The sequence below is a fragment of the Trichoderma evansii genome (assembly GCF_050947405.1).
Source record: "Trichoderma evansii strain SZMC 28006 chromosome Unknown GGI43scaffold_9, whole genome shotgun sequence".
Lineage (NCBI taxonomy): Eukaryota > Fungi > Ascomycota > Sordariomycetes > Hypocreales > Hypocreaceae > Trichoderma > Trichoderma evansii.
In genome coordinates this window covers 953,083-970,656 of record NW_028145197.1, presented here as the reverse complement: position 1 = coordinate 970,656, position 17,574 = coordinate 953,083, and the positions used below count along the sequence as shown (strand labels likewise).

The following is a 17,574-nucleotide window of genomic DNA, read 5'->3' as shown; positions in this document are numbered from 1 at the left end:
AGATAGCGGTGCTTACTCGCCCCCTGTATTGGTCACCCCTAACGCCCGTTGATATCGTCCCTCTTTTTTTTTCTGCCCGTGTAGGATTCGTGTGATTGTGCCCTAGCTGACCTTATTTTGCATAAGTTACTAATGCCCTGCGTGCTATTTGGTCATCTATGACAAATTGGAGTGGCTTTACCGTCTTGTCTTCTATAATAGGTCATTTTTATCTAATTGTCGGATCTCACCGACCTCTTGGCCGCTCTATATTAGTATACTCACATATTGCCACGTGAAGAACCGAGGTAGCTACCTCTCCACCAGGAGCTAAACTTTGCGGAGGTGACGTTTTTGGATACTCAGCAGGATGCCCTATACTCTATTCTCTCTAGAGGAATGAGAGTCGATCTATCTACCTTCTATTCATAGCTACAGCGTAGAATTTTTGATGAGCTGACAGGTGAAGAGTTTCGATGGTAGCGTTCGCACTGGAAACCGAATCGAACAAGTAAAGAATAACAATTTCATAAAACCCGAAAGGGGGAAAAAAAGTACATAATCATAATTCTATCCTCTGTCATCCCTATGTGTATCGTTCGTCAAAAAGAGACTCTTTTTGTTCGCCGCAGATGAATTCCCCACTCGGTTCCCTTTCCTAATATCAACCCAAAGAAAGAAAAGAAAGACAATGGATAGAATAGAGAAAAAAGTATTCGATGGGAGGGAAGGCAGAGGTGTGAAAAAAATCTGCTCTTCATCTCCATCATGCAAATCCCTGTCTACTTCATCCTCACAAGTTAGCAACAACATCTCTAACCTTCTTAGCCTTAGCCCTCAGCAGTATCCATCGCGTCATTTCCTTGTGCCAGCTTCTCCTTTGAAGCTTGGATCTTCTCAAGTCTCCACTTCTCAATCTTCTCCTTCAGCTCCGTCTGTGGAATAGCATCCTCAATAGTCATAGGCTGTCGCGTAAACGGATCTTTCGGGTCGCTCAGCAAGTGCTGCACAATTGTCGATCGATCGACAACGTGCCTACTGGGTAGGAGCACGGGATCCTTCATCAGCTCTCCCATGATGGGGTCTTCGAACTCGGGCGGGATGTCACCGAGATCCATCTCGGCTTGATCCTGCTGCTCCTTAGCCTGGGTAAACTTGATCTTGAGCTTGTCCCACCGAGCAATGTCTGCGGGGTCTTTCTGGTGTCTTGATGATAGGATTTTAGCGACACGGTCCAGAACCTCTGGCTTGTAAGAGCGTCCGTCTGCTGCGACAGCCTCGATGAAGACAGATGATGCCCCAAGGTTCAAATAAATCTCGACAAAGTCTGAGAGCAGCTGAAGAGGCCGGAAATGGTACTTTTCTCTGTTTGAAACGCTCAGCTCAGCTGCAGCTTTCTTGCCAGCCAACGTCTCGAGGTTGTAGTTCAACATGCTCGCGAGACGTGAGACAATCTCGGGCATTGTGAAAGCCTCGCTTAATGTCTTGGTAAAGAGTTTCATCATCTCAAGGGTTTCATTGGCCAACTGCATGTAAGATGTCGCTTGGCTTCCTAGGCTCTGTAACTCTTCTTCCTTCTTCTGCCGGTCCTCTGTTGATAGGCTGCGATCCTCAAGCTCTCTCTCAAGATTGCGCATCTTGGGGAACTTTGTGAATGCCTCATCCAGGACGTAAGTGGTATCATTGAGAAGCATATTGACGAACTGAACAAAGAAACCTCGATTAACCCTGGAAAGATGTCAGATATTTGCAGATATGTGAGCGGCTCAGAATTTCTACAATAAAGGGGTTTACTTACTTGCTTTCTTTGATCAGCTGCTGTCTATAAACATCATTCACCCATACGCATTTAATGACTTGGAAGATTTCATATCGTATGTTGAACTTGTCGTAGAAAGCCGTATTGGCTCCAGTAGACTCGCACTCGATGTAGAATTTCATCAAAGCATGCAACAAATAATCGTTGGCAAACTTGATGGAGACGAGCTGATCGCCTAAAACACCCTTCTTGAGGTGCATAAACGGCCAGGTTCCGGAGAACAGCAAAGACACCAGTGATGATTTGAGATATGGGTTTTTGATCTGTTCTGAAGACCGAAGGAAGGTAATGCACAAAGCAATCATTTCTTCGCCCACAGCGCTGGGAAGAATGGTAGGAAGCCATCTGTCAAGAAAATCGAGTTTGATTAGTTTCAAGAGTTGTATTTTTGTGAGATGAAGCTGAAAGCTGGCCTTACCGGAACACAAATTTGAAGTTATCGACGATGTTTTGAAGCGCATACTCGGGAAGATAGGCAAAAGCGTCAGAATTTGCTAGTTCAATAGGTAGCCTAATAATACTGTTAGTAGAGTAGCTTGGGTGAATGAAAAATGCAATTTGGAGGACCGCAGTCTTACTTGATGGTCTCAGTCTCAGTTCCAGGCTTGTAATCGGATCCCGTTGCAATACGAAGCAGCCATACGGCGACATATCGCATGAACCGCAGAGAAGTGCTCTGCATCCTTTCGTCGAGCAGAACGCCCTCGATTGAGTATTTCAGTGCTATTGTCTTCTCCAGCACGTTCGTATGTCGTTTCAGGGTCTCTTCGAACAGCCTGAGCTGATGCGGGGCGTTGGCTAGTTTTGAGCGCTCCGCTTCCATCGCCTTGAGATGTCTCTCCAAATATTTGATCTCACGATCGAGGTTCTTCAGCTGCGAGTTGAGTGCCTCGCTACCATAGTGGTGCGCAGCCAGTGTCAAGAAGAAGGCTTCTGAGATGAAGTTTGACTCCCCATCTTCCATTTGAGCATAATACTTATCAGCAGCAGCTTGATCAGCATTAAGTTTGGTCTCGTCCGAGATATCAACCCGCGGCTGCCTCCGGAAATATCGGACATCAATCTTGTCTATTTTGCTGAAATCATTTTCCATGAATGGTTCGCAGAATCGATCCAAAATCGTGGTTATGTTCATCATGAATCCGTCTGAGGCAACCTCTCTAGGGTCCACCTGGATAGCTCTCCGTTTATGGTTGGTGTTTAGGATGTATGCAAACCAGTCTAATGTACGATTTCTTGTATCTGGCCCTGCCCGGATGAAAGCGTTGGTAATCACGAATAGGTCGTCTTGGTGTGTCCTCAAAACCATTCGCAGAGCGTCTTGTGCGTTGGTAATACGTGCCTTGTCCAGAGTACGCGATCCGGGGAAGTAGCTTTTTATCACTTCTGGCTGTAAGGGAGATAAACGGAAGAAGGGGCCGAGAATAGTGTTTCTCTCGATGGTGTGGGGTGATAGAGGTAGTTTAAAGCAAGCGTGCTTGGCAAGATTAGATATTAAGATGGGGAAACGTGTATATGTTAGCAGTGCCTGCACTCATTGAATGTCAGTTCTTCTTGCTGCTCGCGATAGGGCATGATATACGCATCGCTGCCTATGTTTGGTTAAAGACATGTTGGAGACTGACCTGGACATATGGCTTATATTCATCGCTCATAGAAAGTCCTGAAAGCTGGGTGCTGAGTTTGACCATGGCATCGCTAAAGATAGCTGGAAAAGCCTCATCATCATCGAACCGCTTAATGGCCTCTTTGATGAAATCGAAGCAGATTCCATTCTCATCTACGGGACCCCTCAGGAGATAAGGGGCAATAGTGTCATGGTTTGCGTTTGGCTCGCGGCTGGAAGAAGAAGTATCAGATATGAAAGGTACTCAGGGGCTGCCACAAAATCATCTGCAACTAACCCATATAAAACCGGCATAGTAACGGCGAAAAGGCAATTGCTCATGCACAGGCGCTTCGACTCTTCGTGCAGCTCGAATTTGGGGCCGCTCGTTTGCTTGTTCGCTGACGCTGCTTTCACAGCTCTCTTCCAGCATGGGAGAAGATAGTGCATCAGAGGCTTATCAGGAGACCAGCTGCTACAAGCCTCTATGATGGCCTGATCCAAATTATTAACAGACAGCTTCAAAGGTTCCCCAGAATCGTTGAGCTCTTGATTCAGGTTCGGGAGAAAGGTCAGGCGATGGTTGCCCTGGTTGCTTGTCATCCGGTGGGGATCGATAGTTATGCGGAAGATCTGGCCGAGAATTCTATCGGCATAGTCCTCATCAGACTCGGGCTGGACGGGAGTAGCTTTACGCGGGGGTGGTGCTGAAAGGACGTCGTCAACTTGAGAGGCGGACCTCTTGCGAGCAACACGAAAAGTACCTGTAGAGCCTTCGGGGTCGGTCGGTTTGCTCGACCGCACCCCTAGCTGCGCAAAAGGGTTTGAGGTCGACTGGGCCGCCGGTGTGATGTTGATCTTGCTCTTCTTGGTCTCGGTTTCGGCCTCAAGGGCTGGAGAGCCCGACTGCGGAGGACCAGGCGATGATGAGCTTCCAGCCTCTGCAGGCGTGCTCTCCGCCGGCTTTGGGGGAGTTGGGTTGCCCAGCTTGGCCAGACGTCGTGCTCGAATCTATTTTGACATTGGTTAGTTCCCCATATACGAGACCATCACGCCCAGCGGCAGTTTAGAAGATGCACGAGACGACTTGCCTGCTCCATCTTTTCTTTATCAGGGCCATCAGGCCCCGCGGGCGTCTGGTTGGGATCCATGGCGGAGGAGTCTTGTAGATTGTAGAAAAGAAGGACAGCCCCAGGTTCCGTATGCTGAACAGGGGAGACGACAAAAAACCAACAAGGACAATGAAAAGGCCAAAACAAAACGTGAAAACGGAACGGAGGTTTCGCGGTAACCAACGTCGATGAAACGTAGAAGCAGGTGGAATGGCGAGGCTGACAAAGATACAGCTTAGGGACCCTGCGGCCCTTGGTGGAGAAGTGATGTCGTCTGCCTGCGGGGCTCTGCCGCTGCCACCTACTAGCGATTGACGGCTTCAGTGGCCTGCTCCCCGTAGGCAGCTAGGGCTGGTACTGGCAGTATTCGATGTTGGTTTCGATGTAGATTTCAATTCCTTCTATTTTTTCCGGCGGCTTGAGCAGATGGCCAGAGACGAGTTTGTAAAGATTGGAAAAGCAGCCTAGGTAGCTGTATCAGGCTGTGCGGGTTTCGTGTTGATCAGGCATATAGATTCAATGTTGTTCAGCTGCAAAACGAGCACGACTGATTGGTTGTTTCTCTTATATCAGCGGCGCGTCGTTTGTTCTTTAGTAAGCTCGCTGGCTCGTTTGCCGCCTGTAGTAATACTTGCAGCCAGGCATTCACTGCCTATGTCTGCCTAGTAATGCTTGCAACTGCTTGGCGAATGAAAATGTATGCTCGCTGGCTGAGTCAAAAAAACAGCTGGAAGAGTTTAACAGAAGAGGGTGTATGAAGAGAAGAAGAGTCAAAATATTATCAGTCTGAGGTCACGATTTCATGTACCTCGGAACCGTATTCGGTATTACAGCGCCTTATTAGCAGGTCTGCAGTGGAACTCCGCTGCCAGCATGTACTGTACGCATTTAGTGCTCTATAAACCCAATGGCTCTCCAAAAGTCCGCGAGCGGGGATCCCAAGTTGGAGACTGCGATAGCAGCTTGTGTAGGGCCAAGGTAGACTTGGGAGTAGAAACAAGCTCCTCCTGTTTGCCGAGTTGCGGATTTCTCCTTTATCGTGGCCGCACTCCAACGTGCCACCATCTGCATGGCGGAGTTGCCAGGAAGCGATATTCGGCGTTAAGGGATTAGGAACGCTACTCTTTAATTTTTATCCATTGGTGTCAGAAAACTTAAGACGCAGATTAACATGGTCAATTTTTTCTAATTGATAGAGACATAAGTACGTAAATATAGGTTGGCTCCCACAACATTCGGAGCAAAACATAAAAGATCTCCCAATTTTTATACGCCCTGATTGGTATATTGCTCAATGGCATCCCATGCTCGTAAATGCACACCACTCCCAAATGACTCAATTACTTGACAAAAAAATTCGCTATCTATAGTCGTGGAAGATCAACGTCTACACTGGTCGATCGCCGTCTCTGGCGCACCATCATGGGAGGCAGCGGCTCCTGCACCGCCGTATCGGACCCCATTGACGTGGGCCGTGTGGTACCACTGGAGGTTGGCCTCGCGTGGCCTTCTTCGCGGCTGCGGCTCAAGAGCCAGTTGACCTGCATTCGAATCATATTGATGCTATTTCTTAGTTCAGAAACCTCTTCCCGAACAGGCATGATCTGGTTGACAGTCCACACATTCTGGCGCTCGAGATTGTTCAAGTTGTGGTGTACTTCGCCGAATCCTGCATCAAGATCCTGCATTGCTCTGACGTCCCTGAATCCAGGATCGCCCGGACGATTAAGGGTACTCGGCCCGGAAATCTGATCGAGCCGTCGGCTTGTCTCGTCTTGCCTGGCTCGTAAATGACGGATGTGGCTTCCCAGGTTGCCGAATGTCTCTATGATCTCGCGCTGGCTGCGTATGATGGCGCCAGAGGGTGAATCTGGGTGAAACGGACAGGAAAGGGCATGAAGTTCTTGGTGAGCTCGTATAATTCTCACAGGACAGCCGACGCTTTGAAAGCGGCATGCCACCTCGATGGAAACACAATCCACGTTTCGATGAACTTCTTCGTCCTCACGGAGAATCATCGCCCAGCAGGCCGCACATCGAGTCTTGCTCCTAGGGCATTGAAGCAAGTGGATATCAGAATCGGCTTCTTCAATAATGGCGTCGCAGAACTCGCAGTTGCTTTCCTGATGCTGGCATTTATCATCAGTTGGCTTGTAGCGAACAGTCTTTTCGCATTCGGCATCCGGACAGGGAAACTCCCGGAAGCCGCATTCAACAGTCGCATGCCGTTCTACCACCTCCCGTTTCATTTCCTCCTCGCAGCCTCTGCCATGGTGAGGGCATTTGACAACCAAGTTATTCAGCTGGGTACGAATCAGCCGTATCGAACTGGAGCAGTCCGTCCATAACAGAGGCTCTCTGTCTATTGGACAGACACCGCCGGCGGGGCTCGACGCCATGCTTCTGCGCAAGCACCGATAGCAAAATGTATGGTCGCAAGGAGTCGTCACAGGGTCGACGAGGGGGTCATGGCAGATGGGGCATAGTAAATTCGGGTCCGGGTCGGTAACGTAGGTGAGCGCATACATGTCGAGGATGGCATTGCTGCCATAGCGCCTTGGTATGTCCAATGAAGATAGATGTGGTTTGATCTGCGGTCCCGGACGGGGGTTACTCGCAGCGTAATATTGTGAATATCTTCCAGCGTATTGCGATCGCAGTCCAGCGTCATCTTCCGTAAGCATCGGCGTCTGGCTTGGCGGGTCAGAGTTGATGGAGTATACGTCGGGCGAGTATCGGTCGGGGTTGAGGGTCATTAGACCTCCTTCGCCATGCGGGAATCGATTACGACGGGAAATGTGCCGCGCGGGCGTTCGATGGGGTTCGCGAAGGTCCTCGTCGCTGGAGTCGGACATGATCACCGGCGGTGGCCAGCCTTCCGAGGACATGTTGTCCATGTGTGTTTGCGTGCTAGGGAGAGATGGGGGTCCAAAGGGTATATAGTCGTCTTCATCTCGTCGCCGTCGTCGTTGAGATGTCGAGGACATGCCGGCGGCGAGCAGCAGCTAAGGCGACGGCGGTGGAGCTGGACTCGCGTTGGGGTTTGACGTTAGAATTGAGCCGAGCCTAGAGCTGAACCTAGATGGCTGATGCCGATTTGCGAGCCACGGGTGGAGACTGATGGAGCTTTGGGGACCAGAGACTGTGCATGAGATATCGGGAAGGGAGCCCCTCAGACAGACACGAGTCTCGATTCAAGGCGCCCCTAGTGGACGAGCATGTGCCAACGGAGTGCTCGTGCAACTTCGCGGGTGGCGGTGGATGAATTCACGAGCGAGGGCGATTTCCACCACGATAAGATTTAGGAGGGTCGGCGGTCTGCTAACCGTGCCTAGCGGCAAGATTGATGGTCTAAGTGGTGCGGCTTGGTGTTTACCTGCTGATTTATGTGCAGTGGCGATCCGGCGGGGTAAACAATATACCGCAAGGGGACACAGCCTGTGCGACGGTAACGTATTACGTACGGTATTAGTCGTAGTAGTGAGGTTGCAGCATGGGACTTTCGAAATATTAGTACATGCAGGCAAAGTCCTCTACAACGTACTGTATCTTACTGGGAAAGCAGAAATAATATCGCTTCATAATTATGGAGGGGCTAAGATTCGTGTCTAACTGGTAGCCTTTGCAACCTGTTACTCAATGGGTACGCATCGAATATAGATTGATATCGTACTACATATGGCCTTTCTTGAGGTAAAAGTTGTATACTATTAAGGCACGCAATTATTGGGCGGCTGTACCCTCTATTGTTCTCAAACTTATATAAATATACATCAAAATACATCTTTCAGGGTATCACTAGTCACTCCAAGATGCATTCAACCAACATTGAGGGCAGGCTGATAACCTATAGTGCATGCGCAGTTTTGCTGAAGCGCCTGGTCATAAATCGCCGAATGTTGGACATGGTCGCAATCTACAAACATAACGGTCAGCAGCTTGGATTAAGACACGGCCAGTCTATCGGCGGGTTTCTGAAAGTGGAAATAATTGTAGGGCTTTTTGGTGAGAAGAAGTATTTGCAGATAACAAACTGTTATTGAGCCTAATTGATATTCAGACTCACAAGACTTAATATAGCGCCTACCCGAGAAGTGAAAAGGCTATTGTAACGCATCTTTACTTTTATGTCTACTTGTCTATTAACATTATTCTACTTCTTAAAAGCCTGTTGGCCACACCGTCATAGTCTGACTAAATATTCCTCTATCCAACAACTATCAAGTCTCCCATCGACTGCTATTCACATGATTGCTCTTTTCTGCTACGAGTGTACTCAGTTCTGCAATGGTTGGCGCTGCCATAATGTCAAACACAGCCAAATCTGCTGCCAGCTCACGCATCAGCCAATATCGAATTACCACAGCAACTAACGAGTCAACTCCATACGCATGCAGTGGCTTTCTCGCATCAATATCTTCTGGCGCATATGACAGCACTTTGGATAGTTTAGAGATTAAGGCTTCGCACGTAATCGCTGCCGCGGCCTCCAAAGATTCGGCAGCTTGCAAAAGATCAATTATACGTTGGTTGGATTCTGCTTCCGTCTTTTCGCCTGTAACAGAATCTGCTGCACGAAGGTGAGAGAAGAGGGGATCACGGATGTAATATGGCTCTTCAAGGCCTTTCTGGCGCATCAATGCAAGCGATTCAATGCCGGCAGTGACCTGAGAAGGCATCGATGGCGATGGCGCGTTGGCTGGGTCAACCGCGTACTCAATCATTGTGAGAAACTCTTCCTCTCGAATGCCCATGAATCCCCAGTCCTTCAAATATTCGGCAGTTTCTGCATGGTTCTCGGCAACATATCCGACGCTGAGTACCAGTCCGAGATCAATGGCAGTGGCATGCTGTCCTTGGCTCACGCGGTGATAAGCCAACGCGTCTTGGTATGTATTTGCTGCAGCATAATTAGCTTGGCCTCTTGTTCCCGTCACGCCACCTGCAGAAGCAAGCATCACGAAAAAGTCGAGATCCGATGGCAGCAGAGTGTGTAAGTTCCATGTTCCATCTACTTTGGGCTTCAGAGCATCTCGGAAATCAGCAGTAGTCATGGATTCAAACATGGCGTCCTGGTACAAGTTAGCATGGAACAATTATATAAAATGGTAATAGATTTGTCTTGCTCGTAAAACCATGACGCTCTGGATGCAGCCACGGATGGGAGACATTTTCTGCTTTGCATCGTCGAGTACAACTGAAAGTCCATCTCTGTTGCTAACGTCGCAGCTATAGACCTCTACCTTCACACCTTGACTTTGGAGGCTTTCGACAGCTGCTTTTGCGGGCTCACTTGTAGCACCAGAACGAGAGACGAGGATGATATTCTTCGCTCCACGATCGACCAGGCATTGGATCATACTGCGACCCAGACCACCAAGACCACCGGCCACAAGATATGACACATTGGGGTTTAACTGAATTGGCTCTGTAATCTGTGGGATCACCTAAAAATAAGGTTAGCATGCTGCTTCATACATCAGTAACAAATTCGACTTACATCAACAATATCCTCGCTTGATGGCTTGAGAACAATCTTGCCAATATGTTTTCCACCTTGCAGCTTTCGGAAAGCCACCTCGAGCTGGCTATATGAGTAAACATCCAACACCGCTTCACGAATTTCGCCCTTTCTCGCTAGTTCAGTGACTTCTGCCCACAATTGAGATGCAAGAGGCTTGTTGATGTCGAGTAACACGGCGTAGTTGACTGCTGTGAATGTCACGTTTTTGATGAACACATCGAGATCAAGCTTGGAATTGGCATCAACGTCGCGCCTACCAAGCTCAACGAATGTACCAAAGGGAGCAACACACTGCCATGATGCCTTTAAGGCTTCGCCAGACAATGAGTTCAGTACCACATCAACGCCACGATCTTGAGTCATTCGCATTATGCCCTTGCTGAATGATAGGTCTCGGCTGTAGGAAGATATGGTCGTCTGGAATACCATATTCTTCTTGGATGAACTTCTTCTTTTCAGCGGTTCCCACAGTGACAAATATTTCGGCGCCTACACGCTGTGATAGAACAATGGCTGCTTGACCAACACCACCAGCTGCCGCATGGACTAAAACGCTTTGACCTTTGCGCAGGCGTGCTTGATACACCAGGCCGTAATATGCAGTGCAATACACCAGAGGGAGAGCAGCCGCCGCTTCAAAGCTCATATTGTCCGGCATCTTCTGGAAAAGTTGTGCCTCGTCGCGGTAATAAGTACGGAACGACCCGTGAGCGACACCGAACACGCGATCTCCCTTTTATCCAAAATGTCATAATTTGTGATGGAGAAAGTTCAATTAGCGAATTATTTGCGCTCGCACGCCAAAATAGTTAGACACCTAGATACCTGCGTAACTATTCCCTGAGAACGATCCATTATGTATATGCCTTCGTATTTCATTATTTCACATCTGATCAACTATCCCTCATTACTTCGCCGACCGCGTCACTTCAGCTTCATAGATCATTGAGCCAATTAAAGTGGTCTCAATTCAGCTTCTCAAATTCAACACCCTTCAGCATAGGCCATACCAGAACCCTTATGGTAGAGAATCGGCCCACTTCAAAATCGCGGTTAAATGCAAAAGAAGTTGTTCCCGGTGCTTCTTCACAAATATGTCCATCCATTTCGTTGGGTAAATGCGTACGTGGCACCCACTTGTCCCCATGCCAAAATTTTCATAGCTTTGAAAATAGCTGTTGGAGAACTCGAAGGCATAGAATCGCATGAATCGGTTTGTCGCCAGTATTGTAATGGACCTGGACACAAATGTAAGAAAGCATACGATATAAAGGACGAGCTACGTACACATTCTACCTTGCAGCAATATTGGTTGATGTCTGGTCAGTTCGTTGCAAAGCAATAGCCTGGGCCACCATCTGGGCCAATACTTCATCAGTTACTTGGAGCTTCCCGTTCACGTTTTTCAGGGTACGTTTTGCTTCCAGAAGAGCAATCTGCCGAAAGTTTCTGTTGCCGGGAGCCCACATTTGAAGTCCGCCGTCATCAGCTGCAATAACATCTTGGTTCAGGCCGCAACTATAACGATACATGACTTTTTCGTCTCGCCAACTTAATGGCCTCATTGCTTGGTTCTTGCTTGAAGTTGATGAGAAATCTTATTGCCGAACTCACAAGATGCACAGTGGCATCCTCTATTAAAGGCGTGCCCACCGGCTCTGTGTATCCCAGCAGGGATCCTGACGAACCGCTCACAACCGACAACGAAGGAGATGTAGGTAATGTAGATCGAAGGACAGGTCCTTCCCGGTGCTGAGTTTTTGTTGCACTCATCGCTTGAATGTTCGCGTTCGCTGTGATAGCTGCTTGCCGCATTGGCCTGAATGAGCCAGCAGGGAGTTGGGGAGCACCAGCGGGAGGCTGAGCTTGAGGAGGCGAGGGCCGTATACATTTATGGCAAATTGTTCGCTTCTGAGAAATGCACCTATTGCGGCCCAGATGTTGCCGAGACCATCGTACTTGCTTTCTCGAACCAAGTTTGGTTCAGACAACCAGTCTAAGTCATTGAAATTGCGAAATCCATCAATAAAAGCCTTGAGACGAGCATTGAGAGTCTGTTCGGTTTCAGGGTAAAATGTCGACAGAGGAGCTATTTCCTCCTTCTCAATCATCAAGATGACTCGCGATGCATACAACTCTTCACTTCCCCAAGTGCTGGCTCTGGATTTCCATTCCGAATCTTGATAGAGCTGGTTAAAATTTCTTTTCCCTTGGGAGCCTTGCCTAAATTCGTGTTCGCTCGCTATGCAATACGACATTACTATAATCTGTTATAAGGGGAAAGTCAATGAGATCATTCGTAGAGGTAGGGGCATAACAATCGTGACAGAATCTTTTGTGACGTACCTAGTCGATATGTCTTGTTTATTCTTCACGTAACTAGACAAACGATGGTAGAAAACGAACCGATGAAGGAAAAAGTTGAATACGCTTGACAAAACGAAGAGATCACGTAGAGGAGAAGATTTGTAGTAAGTCTAGAATTTCCGCTCTCTGCTTGAACTTACATAAATTTGGTTAGCTAAGAAGAGTAATTCTAGCTGTAGAAGTGAATTGAAGATGAATTGGGCTCCGCTTAAAGCTCAATTTCCTGTCAACTGCTATTGAAGAGCGTATTGTTGTTAATTTCAATAGTTACAGCTGCATCTGTCATGCGTCGTTAAGTGGGCCTATAGCAGCAGTGATTCACTGTTACTTCAGCTCAAGTTCAAGAATAACGAACGATAAAAGTGTCTAGAGTATCATAATGTAATAGTAGCTTTAGAAAAGAAATGCTGCGTGTATTTTCCACTTCAGATTCATTTTATTTGAGTGCAAGTTCTTCCATATTACCACTGCTGGAGACATTAACTAGGTAGAACATGTACCCAGGGGCATGGGAAAATTTAATATCAATCATCCGTAGTAGGTCACGGACATTCTAAGTAAAGTAGGGTCGTTTATATAGCTGTAAACTTGTGCCAAGAAGCAATTAAATCTTATATGGGAATTTCAATTCGCATTTTCACATAACAGGAGTAAGTGGTGATATACCGTATATATTCTATTCTTTACAAGCTTAGCCATAGTATCGTCCAAATCACCGTTCGTAGCAATTCTAGTTGCATGTATGCCACTTAGAGCTCATCCATGCGTAATTTCATTCATTTCTTTACTAAACAGCTCTTTCGATGATCAAAATTTTTGTGCTTAAGTCTGTGACCATTTCGAAAGTCTACAAGTGGTAGAAGCAGCTGCATTCCTATCTGCATGCAGTGGCTAATGATAAAAATTACATCAAGTATAATTATGGCATAATTACACTCATATATATAACTAAATTGTATCCGTATTACAGAGTAAGCTCTGCTTCGGTTATCCTATACAGTCTAGCGTGAGAGACTTGAAAGAAAGAAAGAAGAAGGAAAGAAGGAAAGAATATTTTTTACGTCGTTCTAATTATTATATATGTTGCTCAACATACTATGGCGATTGCGATCTACTAGACAACAAAACGTCTCGAGCAGCAGGAGTGTGTGGTATATTTCCATCCTAATCCCTCCTTCGATAAGTTCACTGAAATATCTCCAGCATATAAATGCTTACACAAACTTATAATTACAAACTGGCGATAAATGTTTAAATAGCGAGCCTTGCAATCAACTCCTCTCTCTTTTACGGTCGCTTTCCATCCCCAATGGACGATCGAGGGTAGTCGGAAGCACTAGTGCCAGAATCCGATCACGAAACGTACCAATAGGCTTGCGAGGAATCTCGAAAACTTGAATCGAAATCTGTGGTGTTGTTGGTGGCGCAATAGCAGGGTGATCAAACATGTCTAGAAACGAAGAGGGGATATCCGCCTTGTAAAGATATACGGAGCTTTGTCTTTCAAGCGAGTACAGAACTTGTGACTATGCCGCTATTAGCACCCTTTTGCCACAATATAGCACTTCTGGGAGACAGACTGGATATATTTCCAACGCTGACAAATCTTCTGGCTTTTCTGACGCGAGAACAACCCTTCGATATTGTGCTAAAGCAATCAAGAGCGCTGCTATATATGGATCTTTCAACAGATTTGCAGGTCTGAGTTGTTTCAGCTTTTGGCTAAACATCGCGTAGACGGGGGCATTTTGAGGGCTACAGCGGTGAAGATACAGCGATTGTCTTCTCCATTCCTCAATGCGACCACTATCAATATATGCGCAAATTGGATATTCTGGATATTTTGAGTCCACCCACTCAGAACCTGCCTCGCGAAGCTCGATGTCTTCGTATGATGCCACTGTGTGTAACCTATCTAATTTAACGAAAAAGAGCTTTCCTATATAGTATGTACTAGTCAGCTAACCCTGTGAAAACTAGACAAGGGGAGAGTAACGAACCTGTCAGACGTGAATGGAGAATCAAAGCCGCAGAATAAGGCGTGAATATACTCTTCTCGGCATTCAAGCAGATGAAATCTCCGCAGATAGTCTCTCATAACTCCCTTTCCAGGAAGCTTGCAGCTACGCTTGCTATAATAATCTAGCTTGTCGGTTTCTGGAGCAGGAGATGGTTCATCGAAGGAGATTTGTAGTAGCTCGAGGTGACGGTTGGTCCAGAAAATGGGCCGAACAAGGAGCCTTTCTCTGCAATGGCGACGAACAATTCCATAAAGAGATGACGAAGCGGGAGTTGATGGAGTAGATGATGGTGATCCAAGGCCTTTAGTAGGCTGCGGCGTGTTGGATTCGTCCATGGCGTGCGATGAAAATCAATGACTAAGTTGAGTTGCGCGTGGAATCAATGCTGGATGTATGTTGCCAACGATCAAAATTATAGCGGGGCATGAGAGCCGCTGTTTGTGTACCTGAGGGAGGTACATGTAATGGAATTAAATTGAACTCGCCAGCTGCTGTTGTGTTTTAGCAGGTGCCTAATTAACGCCTAGCACGCCGTAGATGTTACATGTATGTTGAGACAGAAGTGAATTTTCTAGGGGAGAGCAGGTGCGCACCTGTTGGCAATAAAAGCTCCTCAGCAATATTCCCCTGACGCTTGCTCAATTCACCTCGACGATATGCGGTCCAGGACGACTCCACTTCTGCCGATTCAGTTGCAGAGCTAGAGTGAATGGCGGAGTACTAGTGGACAGCCGACGTGCATATGCATGGAGGCTCTCCACAAGCACGCGTGTTGTCGATGACTTCATGTCTTTCAGGGCACCCAAGCAAAATGAGAACTAACTATATGCACCAAAGAATGCTTGAACTGAAGCTGCTCATACAGGACCATCTAGTTTCCTCCATACCTCATCAGCTACACCAAGTCACTGCAATGCAATGCTACCGTTGAAGAATCTTGCAACTAATCTTAATATTTAATGATTCCTCGGCTCACCTGTGTCCATCGAGTGATATAATTCAATGTCTTAAATACACTTACATGCATGGTATGAAGCGAGCAGTAAGATTTGAGAGAGATAAATCAGAAATCCAAAGGGCATAAGCCCTCAACGGATGGCCACAACGGGAACAACGCAGTAAGCCTACACTCCATTTGGCACTAATAGGGTAGAAAAATCACAAACCATATTTGAATGCAGAGAAGGCAAGATAAGATAAACTCTTTACGCATATAAATAAAATCAAGATAATGGGCTATTATACACGTTTCTACGGCGGCAGTTAAAGTTTTGGTGATGTCATCAGCCATAGCTAATTTTTGATGCTCGCCTGCGTCTCATCACAACTCAACACCCCTCAGCAACATACTCTACAGAGATCCGCTTGCTTCGCTTGCTTCGCTTGCTTCGCTACTATAGAGCTTGGCAGGCTTCGCTTAAACGGTATAAAGTACAAGTATTCCAAACGAAATATTACTGAGCACTGCCAACTGGCTGCATGTCCGAACTCGTCCTCTTCAGATCCCCCCGATCCAACCGCATGCCTATCTTGGTAAAAGGTCTTCATGAAACAGATCGCGCGAAGCTTCAATAATAACTATTAGCTGATCGAGCAATCAACGATTAGGAATCTCATCTTACCGAACGGCGGGCTGTCGTCTCGGAGCAGACGGGAGAGCATGTGTCCGATCAACGGCGCCATGGCTAGCACTTTCGGTAAGGCCTCGTGGAGAAGTCACTTGGAGCAACTAAAAAATGAGCAATTGAGCAAGTTGAATTTCAACGTTTCATTGTGACAGATGGTCTCATTGCTGTCAGGATGCCGTCGGCATGTTGTGGCTTTGCGTTCTCCCGCGCCCAATGTAAGCATTACATGTAGCGGCTGCTCTATTAGCAATGCTAGCACCGGCTTAAACACGCCACCCCAGCCTTGGATGCCCGTTAGCTTCCTCCTCTTATCTTCATAATGGCCAAACTTTGTTGAAGCCAGGCATTCTTTCGCTTTTTCTTGACAACGGCTAGGTCGGCACTGTGCTTGTGAGGTAGGGTGGTGTGATGAAGCTGGTAGAGGCGCCTTGGGAGCTGGAATGATATTTCATATAAATGCTTCCGCAGCTCATGTTCCTCTCTCTTTCTCTTTCTTTTTTTTGTTCATCATAAGAAGATCTCTTTTTTTCTTTCAATATTCCTCACCAGAAGATCAATCGTTGAGATACAACAGCTCATAAAATATCTTCAAGATGGCGTTGGGTGCTAATCTCACTAATGGTGGCTTACGAATTGCCTCGTTCGTCTGCTACATCTTCACCTTTATTTCTTCCATTATTGTCACCGCCATCGTGGGAAACCTTTTAATTAAATTTTCGAACCGAAATGTTCGAATTGTATACATGGAAGTCATTGTAAATCTCCCTCCATCCATCTTTCAACCCATTAACCCCTAGAAACCCAACCATCTAACTCATATATTCGCCTAGGCCGTCATTTCCATGGTTGTATATCTTGTCGGATCAGTTGCTCCATGTCTCCCCAAGTATGGAGGGTTCTTGGCGCCTCTCCATCTTATTTTCAGCTATCTCTGGCTCACGGCATTCATCTTTGCCGCATTGAGTTGGAGCCATAACCGATGCCGCAATTCGTTCCCCGCCCCTGGTAACTGCAGCAAGAAGCACGCAATTGAAGCATGGCTCTTTATTGGATTGTAAGCCAACGATTCCTCATCAGCATCTGTCTTTACTCTACTAATCATGTATACGCTTCTAGCTTTTTCATCCTGTGTAACTTGATCATTGAATTATTCCTCATCAGAGCTCACCGACGAAATGGCGTCGTCCGCGAACCCAGGCACCACCATACCAAGGAGCGACCTGATTCTACCATTTCTGGAGAAACTGGCACTACTGCACCACCACCTGTCGCAGCTCCGCCGCAGCACACGGCTGTCCCAGCCACTACTACTGCTGTCTAATCTACGCCAAGCTTGAATGGATCTGAGCCCTCTCTAATTTTGATACCCAGGTGTGAGAGAGGCGTGAGAGTTTTTCCTTTATTCATTCATGTGATGAAGAAGCTTCAAATACGAAAGGAAAAAAAAATTTGGTCATTCAACAAGCTTCAAGTTTTCTTCAGGCTTCTAATTTGATATAAAAAACGGCTCTAACGAGA

At 46.9% G+C, this 17,574-nt stretch overlaps 5 protein-coding genes across 5 annotated transcripts; 1 reads left to right on the top strand and 4 right to left on the bottom strand.

Moving 5' to 3' along the window:
• Positions 1–809: 809 nt before the first annotated feature.
• GGI43DRAFT_383661 (ubiquitin elongating factor core-domain-containing protein) lies at positions 810–4,555 on the bottom strand (the record flags this gene model as incomplete). The annotated part of the gene is made up of 7 exons (XM_083203417.1): positions 810–1,707; positions 1,778–2,143; positions 2,217–2,309; positions 2,377–3,326; positions 3,424–3,637; positions 3,703–4,415; positions 4,484–4,555. The coding sequence occupies 7 exons, from the start codon at positions 4,553–4,555 to the stop codon at positions 810–812; spliced, it is 3,306 nt and encodes a 1,101-aa protein (XP_083061017.1).
• Positions 4,556–5,754: 1,199 nt separating this feature from the next.
• Positions 5,755–7,993, bottom strand: GGI43DRAFT_374580 (putative TRAF-like signal transducer). The gene has a single exon (XM_083202594.1). The coding sequence runs from the start codon at positions 7,501–7,503 to the stop codon at positions 5,881–5,883; it is 1,623 nt and encodes a 540-aa protein (XP_083061016.1). The 5' UTR covers positions 7,504–7,993; the 3' UTR covers positions 5,755–5,880.
• Positions 7,994–8,629: 636 nt separating this feature from the next.
• Positions 8,630–11,146, bottom strand: GGI43DRAFT_434003 (MDR/SDR family oxidoreductase; the record flags this gene model as incomplete). The annotated part of the gene is made up of 5 exons (XM_083209830.1): positions 8,630–9,588; positions 9,643–9,963; positions 10,017–10,432; positions 10,467–10,773; positions 11,051–11,146. 5 exons carry the CDS (start codon positions 11,144–11,146, stop codon positions 8,737–8,739), a joined length of 1,992 nt encoding a protein of 663 aa, XP_083061015.1. The 3' UTR covers positions 8,630–8,736.
• Positions 11,147–11,809: 663 nt separating this feature from the next.
• On the bottom strand, positions 11,810–14,763 carry GGI43DRAFT_383658 (uncharacterized protein; the record flags this gene model as incomplete). Its single annotated transcript, XM_083203416.1, has 4 exons — positions 11,810–12,219; positions 13,774–13,933; positions 13,988–14,318; positions 14,408–14,763. The coding sequence occupies 4 exons, from the start codon at positions 14,761–14,763 to the stop codon at positions 11,810–11,812; spliced, it is 1,257 nt and encodes a 418-aa protein (XP_083061014.1).
• A 1,792-nt stretch (positions 14,764–16,555) lies between these two features.
• On the top strand, positions 16,556–17,518 carry GGI43DRAFT_374511 (MARVEL domain-containing protein). The gene is made up of 3 exons (XM_083202591.1): positions 16,556–16,811; positions 16,887–17,110; positions 17,173–17,518. The coding sequence occupies exons 1-3, from the start codon at positions 16,650–16,652 to the stop codon at positions 17,375–17,377; spliced, it is 591 nt and encodes a 196-aa protein (XP_083061013.1). The 5' UTR covers positions 16,556–16,649; the 3' UTR covers positions 17,378–17,518.
• Positions 17,519–17,574: the final 56 nt, after the last annotated feature.